This window comes from Populus nigra, chromosome 19 (assembly GCF_951802175.1).
Source record: "Populus nigra chromosome 19, ddPopNigr1.1, whole genome shotgun sequence".
NCBI lineage: Eukaryota > Viridiplantae > Streptophyta > Magnoliopsida > Malpighiales > Salicaceae > Populus > Populus nigra.
In genome coordinates, this window is record NC_084870.1 from 6,866,691 (window position 1) to 6,883,496 (window position 16,806).

The 16,806-nt window shown below is 35.9% G+C and overlaps 3 protein-coding genes across 4 annotated transcripts; 1 reads left to right on the plus strand and 2 right to left on the minus strand.

Moving 5' to 3' along the window:
* Positions 1–1,532: 1,532 nt before the first annotated feature.
* On the minus strand, positions 1,533–6,843 carry LOC133680411 (protein OBERON 4-like). 2 transcript variants are annotated; one of them, XM_062103342.1, is made up of 3 exons: positions 3,356–6,843; positions 1,827–2,434; positions 1,533–1,587 (listed from the first exon to the last, which is right to left on the minus strand). In XM_062103342.1, the coding sequence occupies exons 1-2, from the start codon at positions 6,423–6,425 to the stop codon at positions 1,872–1,874; spliced, it is 3,633 nt and encodes a 1,210-aa protein (XP_061959326.1). In that variant the 5' UTR covers positions 6,426–6,843; the 3' UTR covers positions 1,533–1,587; positions 1,827–1,871. The 2 variants fall into 2 exon arrangements, with proteins under 2 accessions (XP_061959326.1, XP_061959325.1); XM_062103341.1 differs by having other exon boundaries at positions 1,533–2,434.
* A 4,258-nt stretch (positions 6,844–11,101) lies between these two features.
* On the plus strand, positions 11,102–11,458 carry LOC133680152 (uncharacterized). Its single transcript, XM_062102970.1, has one exon. It carries the CDS (start codon positions 11,102–11,104, stop codon positions 11,456–11,458), a length of 357 nt encoding a protein of 118 aa, XP_061958954.1.
* A 678-nt stretch (positions 11,459–12,136) lies between these two features.
* Positions 12,137–16,522, minus strand: LOC133680502 (peptidyl-prolyl cis-trans isomerase FKBP42-like). Its single transcript, XM_062103490.1, has 8 exons — positions 16,298–16,522; positions 16,089–16,134; positions 15,322–15,504; positions 14,265–14,354; positions 13,636–13,820; positions 13,386–13,508; positions 13,127–13,279; positions 12,137–12,697 (listed from the first exon to the last, which is right to left on the minus strand). Exons 2-8 carry the CDS (start codon positions 16,114–16,116, stop codon positions 12,350–12,352), a joined length of 1,110 nt encoding a protein of 369 aa, XP_061959474.1. The 5' UTR covers positions 16,117–16,134; positions 16,298–16,522; the 3' UTR covers positions 12,137–12,349.
* Positions 16,523–16,806: the final 284 nt, after the last annotated feature.

The window sequence follows — 16,806 nt, forward strand, 5'->3', positions numbered from 1 at the left end:
TGTCATGTTATCAAGATATGTATGAACAAGATCTTATGTCTTGAAAGATAAGTAATGCAGAAAGATAAGAAGGTATCGAGAAGGAAAAATTGACTAGAGAAATTATTTATTAAAAAAATAATTAATTGCTACCAGCACAAAGCTATCAAGTTGCAATTATTTTTTAATAAAATCTGAAAGGACCAAACTCCGATTTTCTACCGGAATCATATTAACAAAATCTTAATAATATCAGTACAAATTAACTCAAACACCTATATTAATAATAATTAAAAAAAATCTCAACAATGTCAAGAACTAGAGCAACTGAAAGTGGCCGTGATTGAAGGCAGATTTGTGAATGTTGATTGCAAATATGGGAAGAGAACTTGTACCTCGTCAACAATGCTGAGATTTTTCCCATTTCCCTAATATATATATCATTTTTTCTTTTGTTCTGCAACCGAAACTAGGAGGGAAAAATCTGAGCATAAATTATTTTTTTTTGTTCAATAAAACTTTTTTTTATTAGCAAAATGATTTTTTAATAAAAGACAATGAAAATTAAAATAAAGATTCATAAATATTTTAATCATTTAAAATAAATAGAATAAATATGTCTCTTCAATCTAACCTCTATTTCTTCATTAATGTATTCCTTAATTGTTTAAATGAAAACTTGTTATTTAATCACAGACACTATTTTGTAAAAATCTTATAATAGTTTTAAAACTTGTTGCTTACCTTGCAAGGAATAATATAGAACTTCCCATTTGCCAGTTTTAGAAATCATCGGATTTATACTTCTTTTTCACAATTTATCTCATCTCACCTGATTAGTTGGCCTACTGTTTAGAAAAATATTTTTCTAATCACTAGCCATGCTTGAGAACTACTTGCATCATATAAATTCTTGAAAAAACTAGTTTCATATAAAAAGTTTTAATATATTAATATTAAAAATATTTCTTTAAAAAAAAAGCAATTAATACCCCGAAACACCCTCTACGTTTTCTATGAACCCTTAATTAAAAAATTAAAAAATTGATAATATATCTAATTTTTGAAATCATGTCTAAAATACCCACAATGCCTGTGTTATTACAATGCTAGAATGTGTACGGGGAAAAAAATAACAGGTGCTCAATGCTCATGTGGAGATAGTTGGTCTGCCTGGGCTTCGGCTTTTGAGTCTCTCCTACTCTTAACGATTAAAAGGAGAGAAAATTTCACATTCTACATCTTGGGAAAGGTCACTTGATTATTTTTAATTTTCCTTGATTGTGAAAAACAAAAACAATGATTGTTCTAACTAAATAATCGAGTATCCTCTCAAGGTATATTCATCCAGGAGCAAAACACATCTACATTCTCTTTTAACCAGTTGAGATGTTCTTCAGACAAATCTTTCCTTAAATTCAATATTGTTATTTATATTCAAGTTCAGAGACACAAAACTGCCCAAGTGCAAGAACATGTAAAATTTGTACATTGACCAAGACAAGCGATCTGCGTCGGCCTTTGCATTTAAATCATGTATGAAATAGCAATAATTGATCTGAACCGGTCAATATTTTCTTCGGCTCACAGAAAATGGCCCTAATGTACCTGAAAACAATATTTAAATCCCTTCAGACGATGAGAATTTGATCTATCATCTCTTTCCAACCGCTTCCATAACGGGGAGCAGACTACAACATATAGAGATTTTGCAGTTTCTGTACACATTCACGTTAGCATTTAAGGAAGAAAAACATAAACCGTAGACACGCCTAAAATTTGTGAAACAGGAAATGGGCGCTTGCTACATTACAACATACTAGTACAGTTCTAAAGATTAAATTTACCTGGGATGGTGACAGTTTCTTATGCTAAACCCTACACAATCTCGATCACAAGGTGATGTTTCGTTTAGCAGCTTCCATTTTTAATAAGAGATCCTTGATATCAGCTTCCATCCTCGTCTTCATACTGAAATATTCCCGATGAGCTCTTTCCAGGGCCTGAAATTCTTCAAATTTTTGTTTACGCATTTCCTCAACCTCAACTATGCGCAATTTAGAGATTCTACTTGTGAACTCTTCCCTGATTTTTTCACTCTTCGCAATCGCAATTCGTTTCAGGCCCTCAGCTTCTCTTCTAGCATCATCAGCACGTGCTTGAAACATCTTAGCTTCTGCCTGTTTGATTTTAACAATGCTCTCCAGTTCATCAAAAAGGGGCTCCTTTCGGGCACTTCTCAGTAACTCCGGTTCAACAGGGCATTTATCATTCAAGTCAGAATGGAAGCTAGGACGTAGGCTAGTTGATCTTTCCAATTGAGGATTTTTTTCAGTGTATACAGATTTGATCCATGCAGCATCGTGGCTAGGTCCAGCAATGACACCATTGCTTCCATTTCCTTGTTCCTTCAAGAAAAAACCAGATGCATTGCCAAACTTGGATGGATCACTTTCTGCAATCATGAAGGAGGACATCAATGGAATGAAGACAATACACAAATAAACAACACATTGATAACATAGGAGAGCATGGCAACCTCAATATGGCACAGTGGAATCATATTGAGAGTGGCAAATGCTATGAATTAATTCATTAATACTCATACAAGTAGAAGACAGCATTTTGATCTAACCTACCCATCATCCATACATGACAATAAGATCACATTTAAGACTGTAACGAAATAAAATTATACCCCATCATCAATTCACCATAGAAAGTTCCCTGATTACAGCTAAAAACATTTTCTGACCAAACTGCCAAAGCACCCACTAAAAAAGCATACCAAAGAAAAGAAAATAGAAACAAAGTAATTCTTCACAACAACTGACTCATTGACATGGGAACCAGCTCATCAAATTGAAACAGCAAATAAAACATGTCCTGAAGTCTGTATAAAGTTGGTACACATATAAAGATTGGCACACCCTAGAAAATAAAGGATGAAAATGGCATTCCTCATAATGAAATACAGAAAAAATGATTAAACTGTGTTCACAAGAAATATCTGAATGCTCTGAAAACTTCCTCATTCAGGATGCCGAGAGAAAAATAACTTGGCAACTAAAATGTTAGCAGTTTTAGAAATGGTTGAAAGCATTCAAATTCACCATCTTCAAAATGGCAAGTCGCCACAGTATAAGAATATATCCTAAAAGGTACAAACTACAAACAAATGTGAAAAACTAAAATGTACATATTTTTCAACAGCAAAAAATAGAGAACCAATTAAAAGGGACATAGCAAAGTTTATCGATAATAACAAGCATAAAGCATGACATAACAGCACATCTCTACAGAAAGCTAACAACCCAAAGCACTCCAAAAAACATTACAAAAAAGGTCCATTGATGTATGATTCAGAACAACTTACCAGTCAGCAATACTATTATATAATTATAAACCTCGGGAAGATTGGACTTATTTGCCAATTTTGCCAGCATCTGATCAGCTATTTCATGCAGACGTCTCCCTCTCACATCCTTGCTGGCACGGAAAATTCTCTTGACATATTCAAGTTCTCTGCAAAATGTTTCTGCAGTCCAATCTTTTGCAAAGTTCTGAAAAACCTCCTTCACAAAGCCAAACATCTCAGAAGGATGATCACAGGCAACACAATGGAACTGCATCTCAGTAGTCCCTTGAGCACCACTGGCACTCCTTCCATTCCTAATGTAAGCTTCTCGTAATGCACAATCAGCATGACACCAATGAAGGCAAACATCACACCCAACCCAACTACATGTATTAGATGCCATATCAAACTTCGAGCACACAAGACACATACATAAACTGCAAAAACCATTTTTCTTCGCACAAACTTTGCAATCACATTCATCCACAGGCAAAAGACTTTGACATGTCAGATTTCTGCACCTCAAGTTCAGGAAAATCTCAGCCAGATGAGAAGATGAAATGCCACTGTCTACTTGGAGAAACTCTGGTAAACCTGTTCGCAAAGCTACCAAGACTTCCAGTTGAGCACGATGGGATTTCAACAGCATATCCAAGGTTAAGTCAGACCTGTTTTGCAGAACGCTTTGAAGTGCACATATTTGCCCTTGCTTATCGGTATTTAACAGAATCTCACGGATGCTCTCCTTTAAACATGATGCTTGTGCTGTCATTTCATGGAATTTCTTAGCCATCACATGAATGGGCTCAGAAACTATTCTGCCAAGGATAGTCTCAACAAAATCAGCTCCGCCTATCAGAAATTGCTCTTGTTCCTTCTGGCTATTGCTCCTATATAGGCTACTGCCATGTTTCTCTTTCATGGCACGCTTCTTCTCAAAGCTATAATTCGAACCAATATCATGGGATCCCACACTTTGAGAAGGGGATCTAGTGTCATCATGATTCCTTGCCTGCCCTCCTGACAACTGTCTATGGAAACTCAATTGTCTTTCAAGTTCATTGGGCATTTTAGAGCTTCCTTGCAAAGCTTGACCATTTGACAAACCCTGTACTGCTTGAGGCTGATGAAGAGAGCCATTTCCATTCATCAAAATTTTTTGATACAAGGGAACATCTTTATGCTTGGAGTCATTTTGAGTCTGACCCTGCCAATTCGTTTGATCAATACCCTGAAATAGGGGGCGGCTGTGAACAGATTGTTCATAGTTGTCCATGTCCAACGAATTCTGAGTTAGAGAACAGCTTTGATTATGAATAAATGACTGAGAACCTGAAAATGACATTGATGCAGTAAACCCGTCTGAATTTGTTCGAAATGAGCTAAAGGACTGAACACTTCTCCCATGGCTTGGAGAACCAGGAGCCTGGGTCGTGTCTCCGGTTGCACCAATAGGATACAAAACATTTGGTAAGCTGAGAGAAAGATCAAGCGGTTCCAACTGCAGCTTTTCATCTTTTGACTTGCTACCACGCGATTGCTCAGATTTCTCAACTCTTCTAACAGGAGAGCTAGTAAACAACTCAAATCCCCTAGTACTAGGTCCTTCCATATCGTCTTCCCCATTCCTGAATATGGCAACGTTTCTCGATTCTCTTTCGACCCATGCACCATCTTCTGCAGAATCAACATCGTTGGTTGGTGAAATAACCACACTTTTGCCCTTGTCCTTCAAGTTCTGGCTCAAAACCCCTGTCACTGCATTTATATTCACTTCAGCTCCTTCATTTTCCTTATTTGACTCTGGCACTTCAACCTCCTCTGCCTTCACCTCAAGATCGATACCCTTACCTTGTCTATTATCCTCCTCCGAGCTCTGAGACTCCACGACAGCTATATTCTTACTTCCCTCCTCCTTGCACTCGACTTTTTCCTTCATACTCTGGCTGTCCTTGTTATCTTCACCAGCAACCCTATTCCCAACTTCATCCTCCGTGACACTAGCATTATCATTAGAACTCTCCTCAACATTTCGCATCTCATCAACTTCCTTCGCCACATCCTTCCCCTCGTGAACACTTACTTTATCGGGCCTTTTCTCCTCTTCATTTACTTGATCCTTAACTTCGGACTCAATCTCAACCTTCCTCTGATCAATATCTTCTATAACATCCTCTCGTCTTTCATTGCCATTATCATTCTCATTTTCCTTGGCAACTTTAGGAACTGAATCAGGTTCTGGCTCAAGCTCCCCTTCTTCCATTTCACTATTATTCCCATTCTCAACACTCTTCACCTCCATCTCAGCACTTCTAGCCTCCACCTCAGCACTTTTTGTCTCCGCTTCACTTTTCTTCCCCGCTTCCACACTCTTCGATTGCTCACTCCCCGAATCCTTCGACCATGTGGGTGACGACCTCGACTTAGAATTTGAAGACTTCACTTTCCCCTCATCCCTCCCACAAACACTTCCTCGTACCACCCTAGTTTGCTCACTCCCTGAATCCCTCGACCAAGAAGGTGACCTAACAACATCTCTCAACCCCTTAGGTGACGACCTAGCACTCCCCATCCTCTCCTCATTTCCACCTCTACTACTAGCTCCTCTATTCTCCTCAAATTCTTTACCCCCAAACCTCCTCCACGACGAAACACTCCCTTCTCTCCTCGACCTTTCCCTCTCCGACCTAAACCCTTTCGGAAAATCCCTCCTCGACCCACAAAAGCTCTCCGATCGAAGAATAACCCTATCATTCCCACCACCACTACTTCCACCATACCCTTCTCTACTATTACCGCTACCTCCTCCATTGCCATACCTATCAAACCCTAACCCTTTTCTTCGATCAAAGCTATCAAATTCATGATCTGATCGCTTCCTAACCATTCTGGTGCTCTCTCTATTATCATCATCAATAGATCGGCCTCGATCATACCGGGTCGAGGATGATGACGTGGAAATCAACCCTTTGCGCGCATTATCGGATTTGTAATAGAAACTTCTAGACGGTCTACTTGGATTTGAATCCTTGACTGAGGTTTTCTCGTTATAAGAATCAAGATCATCACTTGATCTCAATCTCTTCATTTTGAAACTAACAAACAATTTCACAGAAATGATTTAAAATAGTAAAATTAAGAGCTGGGAAACCCTAAATTTAGGGATCAGGCATATAATAAATAGTTTACATGTTACAAAGCGAAAGCTAGGGTTCATCTGTAAATTAGTTTCAGCTTTAAGAAAACAGGCTGAAGATTTTTAACAACATTTAAAAAAAAAAGAAAAAAAAGAAGCTGAAACTGAAGATTAGAGGTGGTTGTGGATGGAGAGAGACTGATTACTGGTCGATCCGGTAGACGATAGAGGAAAGTGACCGGCGAGAGGGCAGAGATAAGAGGATGGCGCGGTGGAGTTGTAAGGTATGGGGTAAGGAAGAGTGAATAAGGAAGGAGAGGTCAGATTTGGGAAAGCAAAGGGTGGTGTCGTGGGTCTCTGTTTTGTTGTCTTTCTTAAATCTTATTTCAGTCAACGCAGTTAAACTGCTGGTTGATTTTTTTTTCAAATTAATTTGGTGAGAGACATGGAGAGAGATCTGGAGGTGTTTGTTTTTACGTAAAAAATTGTTTTTGAATTTTTTTAAATTATTTTTTATTTAAATATATGATATAAAAAATAAATTTAAAAAATAATATTATTTTAATATATTTATAAATGAAATATAATTTTAAAAAAATCATTATTATAATTCTAAACATGTTCATTTGAAGCAGGCACAATTAGAGTTTCATAAAATTTTAATTTTTTTTATTTTAAATTATATTTTTTATTTTTAAATTGTTTTAATATATTAATATTAGAAGAAATTTTTTTTAAAAAAAAACTTTGAAAACAACTCTACATGCGCCGACTGTTTTGTATTTTCTGTACTTGTGTTTATTTAACCTCTTGGAAGAAAATTTCTCTTATAAATAATTTTTTATTGCATTGTTTTTTAAAAAATAAAAGTGTTTGATGAGGAGCTCGTTTTTCTCTGCCTCTCTTATTATCATTTTTACAGGTGGTTCTGTTCCATTGGTTTTCTTTCTCTAGGTTATGAGTACGTCCACGGGAACAGGCAGAGATCCCGGAGGAGAAGCGATGAGCTGGAGATTGGCCTCAAATCATGAATCTGATGGGGTTTCTCTGTCTTGTTGGCAAAGTTTGGACCGGAAAATCTTTCAATGGAAAGGCACTTCTTTTCAAACCATGGAACGCTGGAAGAGGAATCCAGGCAAGTGAAATTGAGCGCCGCCTCTTCCTGTTGCCGTTTTTTCATTCACGGCAAAGTCGAGGGGTTTTGAAAGGACAGCTGTGGCACTTCGACAGATAGAATCACCTTGTTCCTGCGGGAAATAGAAGGCACCACCCAGCACCGTCAAACCTCGAGGTGCCGTTACAGTGGAGGAGTCGTAGCACAATCTGGATTCCAGTACCGTTTTCCAGTCAAATCCTACACCCTTTTAACAACGTGGATTCCACGTAGTGGAGGAGTCTTTGAAAACAACGATAAAAAAGGTTAAAAAACGACGTGCACTCAGCCCTAGTTATGATTTTCTCTGCCGAGAAGAAAAAACGACGTGCACGCTGGTGTTTCTCTCTACCGAGAAGGAAAAAACTATTGCAAGTCACAAAAAGAAGAAGTACTTGTTACGTGTCTTCGTGTAACTGGTGTAATGGCTCTTGCTTTCTGTCATGTCACTCCGAAAACACGTATAATAAGGTTCTCCTATTGGCCGGCCAGCTACGGTACCTGTCTAGGTTTGCCCTTCGAGGCTGCATTTACTTTGCAACAGAAAACCCAATCGCACTGTACTTCAATATGTAAAGCAAACCCCACCGCTCAAAATCTACACCCTACACGTTATCAGTGAGTTACACGTGTTTCCTGCACGCAGCGACTTTGTTTACATTCCTACTCGTGCACTGTCTTGAAAAGGCGAAAAGAATAAACAGTAGGGACGGTTTGACTCTTGCAGAGACTTTTGACGTCATATACAAAAACACATTTAATTAATATTCATCTCTTGACTCTTCAAGTTTTTAGAAATTTCTCTTCTGTATAGTTTTATAATGCAAACGTTACATCAGTGGTTATTCTCGATTGATTAGGTGCCGTTTGATACTTTGATGGAATTTTGATAGGGGTTGTTTTATTTTTATAATGTTTTTATTTAAAAATATATTATAATAATAATTTTTAACTTTTTTTTAAATTATGTTTTCAATAATACATCAAAATAATATAAACACATAAATCAAATTAAAATTTTTAATAATATTATTAAAACAAAAAAAATGAAATTTTAGTTGGCACTGTTGTATTTATCATTGCATTTCGAAAACGTTTTAGGAAATATTTGAAAATATTTATGTTTTTATTTAAATTAAAAAAAATGATATTTTCTAATGATATAATGACATTGAAAATAATTTTTTAAAATAAAAAATATTATATTAATATATTTTAAAATAAAAAATATTTAAAAAAACAATTAATATCGGTAAATCATCAAACAGTATCTTGGTCAAATAAAAAGCCATACGTGTAAGTTGTCCTTGTAGAGGAGGAGGGCGGCCAATAGAAAACGGAACAAGAGTCAAGGACTTGGGCCACTTGGCTGTGCCTTGAGAGACAAGTTGACGACTTTTGAGTTCCATTTTTTAATGGTCTATGTGGTGGGCTATTCAGAATATCAGTCAATGTGATGACTTGTCTAATCCATCCAGTGTGATGATCTGATCTTCTAACCCATGGATTATTTTTTAAAAAAATATATATTTTTAACATCACTGTATCTAAATCTAAAAGTATAAAAATATAATTTAAAATATAAATAAATAAATTTTTATAAAAAAACTTTTCAACCTCCAAAAAAAAAACACGCATTAAGTTATTAATTGATTGGGAAAAAAAAGGGGTCGAATTTCAAGGAATCCGTGATCTCTTGATAAATAGTAAGAAGCTAGTACTAATATGAGTGATTTGTACATGGTTTAGCTGACTGATCAATTGAGAATCTGTATGTTTTTCAATCGATCGTCAAGTCCATCTCTAATTTGAAAAGGAAATTTAAGACTTGGGCCACTCGGCTCTGGAAGATGAGGATTCTGTTTTATGAATGGTCTATGTGGGCTCTACCGAGTATGAATCGATGTGATTACTTCCCTAGTTCATGATCACACGCAGAAAAAAGATTTGCCACGAGAATTCTAATTCCAGCAATAATTTCTTAAGAAATCGTTTAGTATCATTTGCATTTGTGTTTTTAAGATTTTGAAAATAGAACATTACATTTACTTGTTTTGTATTTTTTTGTTGGACAGAAAAAACCCAACAATGATTGATACGATATTTGGAAACCATTTTTTTTTAGTTTTTTATGATTGTTTTTCATTTTTTAAAATAAAATAAAATAAAGAAAATAAAAACAAACAATTTTATATTTATTTATTCAAATTTGATTTTTTTAAATAGAAAATTAAAAATTATATGAAATGACCACTAAGTCAATGTGTTGATTTACTAGCTATAATTATTAAAACTGATTTAGCCTGAATGATCAACTCGATAATTTAAAACTTGACCAATACCATTTTTTACTTAAAACTATTTTTTATATTAACCCGGCTAGATTCAAGTAATCCAATAAATTAACCCGTGATCCAATTATCAAATCTTAAACTAAGGTCTAACAACTATATTCATAATCTCATCTATTATTGGAAAACAATTTATTGAAATGCTTTTTTTGAAAAAAAAAATTATGGTTATCAAACTTATCTTGGTAAGTTAACTTAGAGCTTGGCTCGAGTTGGGGTTTTTTTGGATTATTTAGAAAGTTGATCTAGTTAAATCTATGTGACTTGATTAGCTAACCCTAAACTTGATTAACTTGGTCAAATTTGAGGGAAACCCAAACTAATTAACTTGAAGGATTTTTTTTTATTTAAAATGATATCATTTTAGTTTTTTAATTTTGTATTCAAAATAATATCATTTTTAATTTATTTAATTTTTAAAAAATAATATTATTTTAAATCGATTCAACCTCACGAGTTCTTCTCGGCGCAACCGAGTTTTAAGTGATTTAGACATGGTTAATTGACTGTTACATGGTAAATCTGTTATTTTTCATTTCTTTGTATAGAAAAATGTTACAAGTCCATCTCCAATCTCTCGGTATAACTTCTAGTAAGTGAGCAATCGATGGAGAAAATTAAGGTCCAAAAACTGTTCCATTTAAAAAACTGCCCCCCCAAATCTCATCGTGTTCGATCAAGCTCAACATCTTCTCCGATCAAAAAATGCAAAAGAGAAGGTCGTGCCCTTTCCGTCAACAGAAATGTCATCAAAGGAGGAGGAGGAAGAAAGAAGCAGCAGCAAAAGTCCTCAGTGGTGTTGGGCTATTATCTTTAGAAGCCCAGAATGACCCAAATAGTTTCAAGCGTGCCGCAGCTTATTCACATGCTGTTTATCCACCTTAAAGTACAACTGTTGTGACTTATCCATTTCCTTGCAGCTGAGAAAACTTGAGGCAAATATTTGCTTTGCCATGTCAAGATATTTTTGTAGTAATGCAGCGACAACATTTAAGGTCAAACATATACACCTCCACAAGCAATCCTACATGATCAAGATCAAAACCATTTTTTTCTACCCCACCCATCCACACCTCCAACAACCATAACATCACCATTTCTAATATTACATCTGCTTATCTTCCATGGCAGCTCTCTCAATAGTTCATTCTCTCCATGGTAGTTATAGTTCAATTCAAGAACTGAAAACCAGAAACTGCCCGAGAATCCTCATTCTTTTGTCTTGCCAAAGAGGCGAGCCAATAGACACCTCCAGCTCAAAACCAAAGAAAGAAATCAAGCAAGACAAGCAACTGGTGAGGCAACTCTTTGGTAGTGTAGAGAACTTTGGGAAGGGATTGAAGGACAATTTGAGCCCTAAGCGGAAGGGTGACTGGAAAGACGTGATGCTGATGAGTTTGTCATTTGCTGTTTATGTGTACATGTCCCAAAAGATTGTCTGTGCATATTGTGCTTGGATGTCCATGCTCAAGCAATGGTAGACAGCTAAACCATCATGCCTGTTCTGCATCTTGGTTATTTAGGCAGATGGATGCTGCGATGTTCTTGTTAGTAGCTTGGATTTTTCCGGTTCTTTTCTGTAATTCTTGTTCAATATTTCTTGGGGGACTTCCTCAACAAATAGACAATAAAATAAGAAGTATAAAACTGTACTTGTTGATCTTGTTCACGTTATGTAGATCAAATTGAACGTTTATAGTCAAAGATTTGTCTTAGCTCCCAGGGATTAACGTCTCATCGTTTTTTTATTTCCACAGCAACATTAAGCACCATTCTAGAGTTTCCACTTTCCAGCAGCTGTTACATTTATTTCCACAAAATGTCCGGTACACGTTCCAATTTGCTCAAGGAACAATCTCCTCCAAATTTGTCCAGAAATTACCGATAAATAAACTCATATTTCATTGATTTGGATTTGGGTTCGGTACACCTGCTAAGGAAAAAACACCTTGAATGGTGATCACTGAAAACGCAAACCATCACTGGTGCAGCAATCTGCTTTCAAAAGGAAAAATAGTTTTGCTTCCAGAAATCGGATTAATCGAACCCCCCATCAGTGCAAAATAGACCTTCTGTACGGTACAGAAGAGGTAAAGAGACTTAATACGGAACATCCAATTTGCACCGAGAATAAAATATTTGAGCTATCTGCAAAAGTATTTGATTCACCAATCTTGCTAATTTATCTTGATATATCAATAATCAAAACTGGCAAGTGCGACCAGGCAAGTGAACATGGGATGCGGATTTCAATGGAACATGACATTAGAGCTAGTGAGAGCTTTGGCATGCAGGGATTTTAAAGTCATCAGTAAATCTTTAATTTAGTAGATCTGGGTTCATGCATTGTTCACTCACATGTTGACCTATAATTAGTCGGCTTTGTGCCTTTCACGCCTGAAGAGGCGATAAATCAGTGATAGCAGCCATTGGCAGACGAGGATTGACCATTGCCATATGCGAATCAGCACATTAGTTGGCTTCGGTTTTGGCTGTGGTGGTGGTCCGAAAATCCCTCTATATATCTCCTTTTGCTTCTTATATATAGCTTTATCATGCTCATCCAGCAAACGCAACTCCCTCAAAATTGCCTTGTCTTCAGGTGCATGTTTACGCGCCTTGAGAAAGTCTTCCCGGGCAGCATCTGTCTGCCCAAGCTCTGCTCTGGCTTTCCCTCTTCTGAACAAAGCCTTAGCATTGTTTTCATCCTCTACCAATACCTGTGAATCCATTATTCAGTTGATTAGATTACGTAATGATTTAGAAAATCCAAATCACAAATTTAATTTGAACGCACGAAGATGCCAGGATGTTCACCAGTACTAGCAAAACAAAAAACCTGAACAACAATTGACCATATGGAGAAGCCAGAATGTTAATAGGCTTTCTGAGGTGCCAAATACATCTATACAACACATTTTTCTTCAAAATGACTAGCAATAAATTCAATATCCATAGTTTTCCAGTGCACTTTGCACAGACAACAAGATAGTCACACACACAATCACACAAAGGAAAATGATGAGAATCTGACTGATTGATCTGGCATTAGATTGCTGCCTTACCAATTCCATAAATAAACCAAAATTATTCGACATCGGAAATAAAAAGTTGCGAAACGAAAAATTGACCCATTAAAGTATACATACAATGGTGCATTGTGCAATGGCTTCTTCATAGCGCTCAAGCTTGATCAGACAAGCCGCCATGTTAAGATGACATGGATTCTTCACTGCCAATGCCATGTCTCGGTACTTGCCAAACAGCTGAAACATAAAGTCGTCACCCAAATATGCAATTGCCTGACATGAACAGAAGCCACCAGAATTAGTCAAGAATGACAAAAATAAGAAAAAGAACTATAAAAACTGCAATGCTACTTAAGGAATTCAACTCATACAAATGTACCATTTCATACTGCTGCATAGCCTCCTCAAGTTTTTCCTCCTTAAATAGAGAATTTCCATCCATTTTTCTTCGATCTGCTGCACCGATCCTCTCTTCTGCAGTCATATCACCACGAGCTTTCCCCTGCAAAATGCATCTCCAACATAGATTCATCATATTAGCAATCAAATCAGATAGAGCTGTTATTATGAACCGAAAGTTTTAAACAATAAAAACTATGTATTTGGAAAATCAATAGAATGTAACTTACTTCTTTGACTTCATCAAATCCTATAAGCTCGACTTCATATATTATATCAGCCATGGGAGGAACATTTGGGAAAGAAAAGCTCCCTTCTTTCCCATAGCCTAATTCCCAGCCCACATGTAAGAGGGCACGTTCACCAGCCTTCATACTGGAAACACCAACAGCTAAACCCACCATTTCATTCTTCTCTGTTATGGATGTGAACCATCAATGTTTGGCGATACATTCAGCAGCAAGCTAGCAACATGATATAATTAAACCATAAATGGACCAAGATGCATACATGTTGTATCTGTGGCAATGTATAACCATCTACTAGTTTCTTTTATTAGATTCCTATTTAGTCATTATCATGGCATTGCAAAATGCTTCTAGAGTCATTACTGGTACCAGTCCAACTCTACACCCATATAAAAAAATAATGGTTTGTTTTGTCATTTTGAGCTCTTTAATCAGCACCGTTCATTGACAGAATAGTTAACTGTCAAGCATTTGCCATGAAATCATGGATACTGACAGTTATGTATGGAAATTGCAGAAATTAAACTAGATTAGCTGAAGACCAAGAACAGAATGCGAAGCTTCCAAAGAAGAAAAGAAGACTTTAAAATCTGAATGAAATAGGCAGATACCTTTTCCTAAAACCATTTCAAATGGTCGTTGTTCATGCCATGTATCATCGAACTTGTGCTGAGTGCTTTCTGTCCATGCCCTGTAGTGCACTGTCATGCGGTTGCAGTTACTCAGATTATTAGGTTACAGACCGCATATGAGAATCACCATTATTTAGTACGTGATCTCAGAAACAAAATGCGTACAATTGCAGACACACACATGTATGCAGTTATTCAGATTTTTAGGTATACACAGTGAAGATTTTCTGTAAGACATTTATGAAATAAAATGTGCATGCATATTAAATTCCTTCTTAGGGCACTCAACCCAAAAGTTTAGGCCAATACATAGAAGATCCATAAAGAATAAAATATCAAACACCACACATAACACCAACGGCTGCACCGCAACCTTGGGCAACAAATAAAACATTACAGCAATGCAAGATTAGAGACAAGTACAATCATGCATATAAAAGGCCTAGCTCCTCTAAGATTAATAACACCTGCTAATATATTATTGCTTTAACAACTAGTCCAGTAAAAGCCAAAATAACTAACATGGTTGTTTTGCTTGTTGAACAGCCAAGTTACTGAACCATTTGCAGAATTTTCCACCTCAAAAGCTATATGGTCAGCTGGACCAAGACTAATAACCGTGCATCACAATAATAAGCTCAAAGTGTTGGAACCTCTAAGTCCAGATACCTAATACATTGTTGTTGGCCTTCTGTAATATCTCGGAGATAAAGGTCATACCATGAATGAATTCAATTCATTTTAAAAAATATTTTGACAATGTACTGAAACAACTATCAATACAGAAGATGTCCACTGACAACATAACACATAAGATCACAAATCATATAACAATATGATTGTATAGCTTTCAATTATTTTATGAATTGTAACTCCTAATGATATGATTGTGTAGCTTTTAGTTATTTTAAGAATTCTAACCCCTGTATGGTATGATTGTATAGCTTTTACTTATTTTAAGAATTGTAACTTCTACTTTCTAGAGTAATGAAAGTGACCGTGACCCAAAAAGGAAAGGAAAAAAAATGTAACTTACAAAAGCATGTTGCATATTTGGTTGGCTTCTGACCATGACCTTCCTTAATGATTTGCTTGGTAACTTTCTCTTGAAGTATTTCAACCGCGGATTCGACTTTCGGAGGACAATTCCCATCTTGCAAAGGCTCACCAGGCACAACCGCAGCTTCTTCCATAGCTCTTTCATTTTCATCATCTTTACCTGCCCAAAAACAAATAAAAAGACAGTAAACATTCAGTATGATATGATGAGTCAACATTTTTTAGTTATAGATTTTTATAAATATAAAAAATCTTGAAAACAAAATGGGTCTGACAAAACTTAAGCTTGCAAACATGTTAAACCCAAAGTACTTGGATTTAATAGTTAATCAAGCTCAAGGTAACGTGGGTTTGGCAAGCATATCAGATCCAAAGCATTTGGATTTAACCATCACTAAGTTTTAAGACTATATATCTGATCCTAGACGATCCTCTAAATTAAAAGTATTAAAGGCATGAAATTAAAAGTATTAAAGGCATGATAAACCGTCATGTCTCTCAATCTAGAATACCTCTCTTTCTAGAATAATTATGCAAATCATTCATATATAATGTAATGACGTTAAACAATAGGTTTTACTTCATTACTTTAAACGCTCCATAGAAAATAGAGCAAAAAAAACACAAATAAAAAAAACATCCCTATTCGTTCTCTTACGTCATTTACTTGATCAAGAAAAAAAATAAAGCATTCCGTTCGCTATCCAGTTTCGATTAAAAAGAAGAACAAAAATAATAAATTACCAAACGATTGTCTTGGAATCTCCTCCATTACTAGAACAAGCAAGTCCTGCGAAAAAGGCACAAATTAACAAATTTGTTCGATTCGTATAATCAATCAATAATAGGTTAATGAAAGATAAGAACAGCGTAAAATGTTACAGTCAGGTGAGTTGACTTCACTACTTCAAAGAAAAAACAGAGGCCATGAAAGTTGGAAATGAACATATTACCTGTCGTTTGACTTGCTTTGATGAGATCTGGAGCTGTTTTTGTGTTTGTGTGCAGGAGAGATAGATAAATGTATGCAGTTTGCTTTGTAACGATCGAAGAAGATTCTAGATAGAGAGGGAGAGGGAGTGGGATTAGTAGAGGAGAGAGAGTACTGGTTAATTAATTAGTAGGTAGGTTAGTAAATAATTGATTAATTAAGTTTTGTTGAACGCGGGTAATTTTCCACTGGGGTTCGAGTTCCATCTAAGAGCACACATCGCATAGCAAATCAAGATAAAAAGAAAGAAAGAAAGAAAGGAAAAGAAAAGCTTACAAATAATTTACGGCCATGTTTGTTTTTTAAAATTCATTTTTTGATAAATTATTTTTTAAATTTTTTTATATTTGTTTATTATTAGAAAAGTTGGTCAACGAAAAATACTTTCCGGTCAACAAAAAACACTTTCCAGTCAAAGAAAAATTTGGTTTGGTTTCCAAGAAAGTATTTTTCCTTTTGACTGTATTTGTT

Bases quoted from the DNA above. Each gene is read 5' to 3' on its own strand.
- LOC133680502 (XM_062103490.1), bottom strand. From the start codon at position 16,116: ATGGAGGAGATTCCAAGACAATCGTTTG. The intron at 14,355-15,321 runs GTAAGTTACATT...ACCGCATGACAG, and splicing joins CAAATATGCAACATGCTTTT to TGCACTACAGGGCATGGACA. The intron at 12,698-13,126 runs GTATGTATACTT...ATGGATTCACAG, and splicing joins CCATTGCACAATGCACCATT to GTATTGGTAGAGGATGAAAA.
- LOC133680152 (XM_062102970.1), top strand. From the start codon at position 11,102: ATGGCAGCTCTCTCAATAGTTCATTCTCTCCATGGTAGTTATAGTTCA.
- LOC133680411 (XM_062103342.1), bottom strand. From the start codon at position 6,425: ATGAAGAGATTGAGATCAAGTGATGATCTTGATTCTTATAACGAGAAA. The intron at 2,435-3,355 runs GTAAGTTGTTCT...TCATGATTGCAG, and splicing joins TATAATAGTATTGCTGACTG to AAAGTGATCCATCCAAGTTT.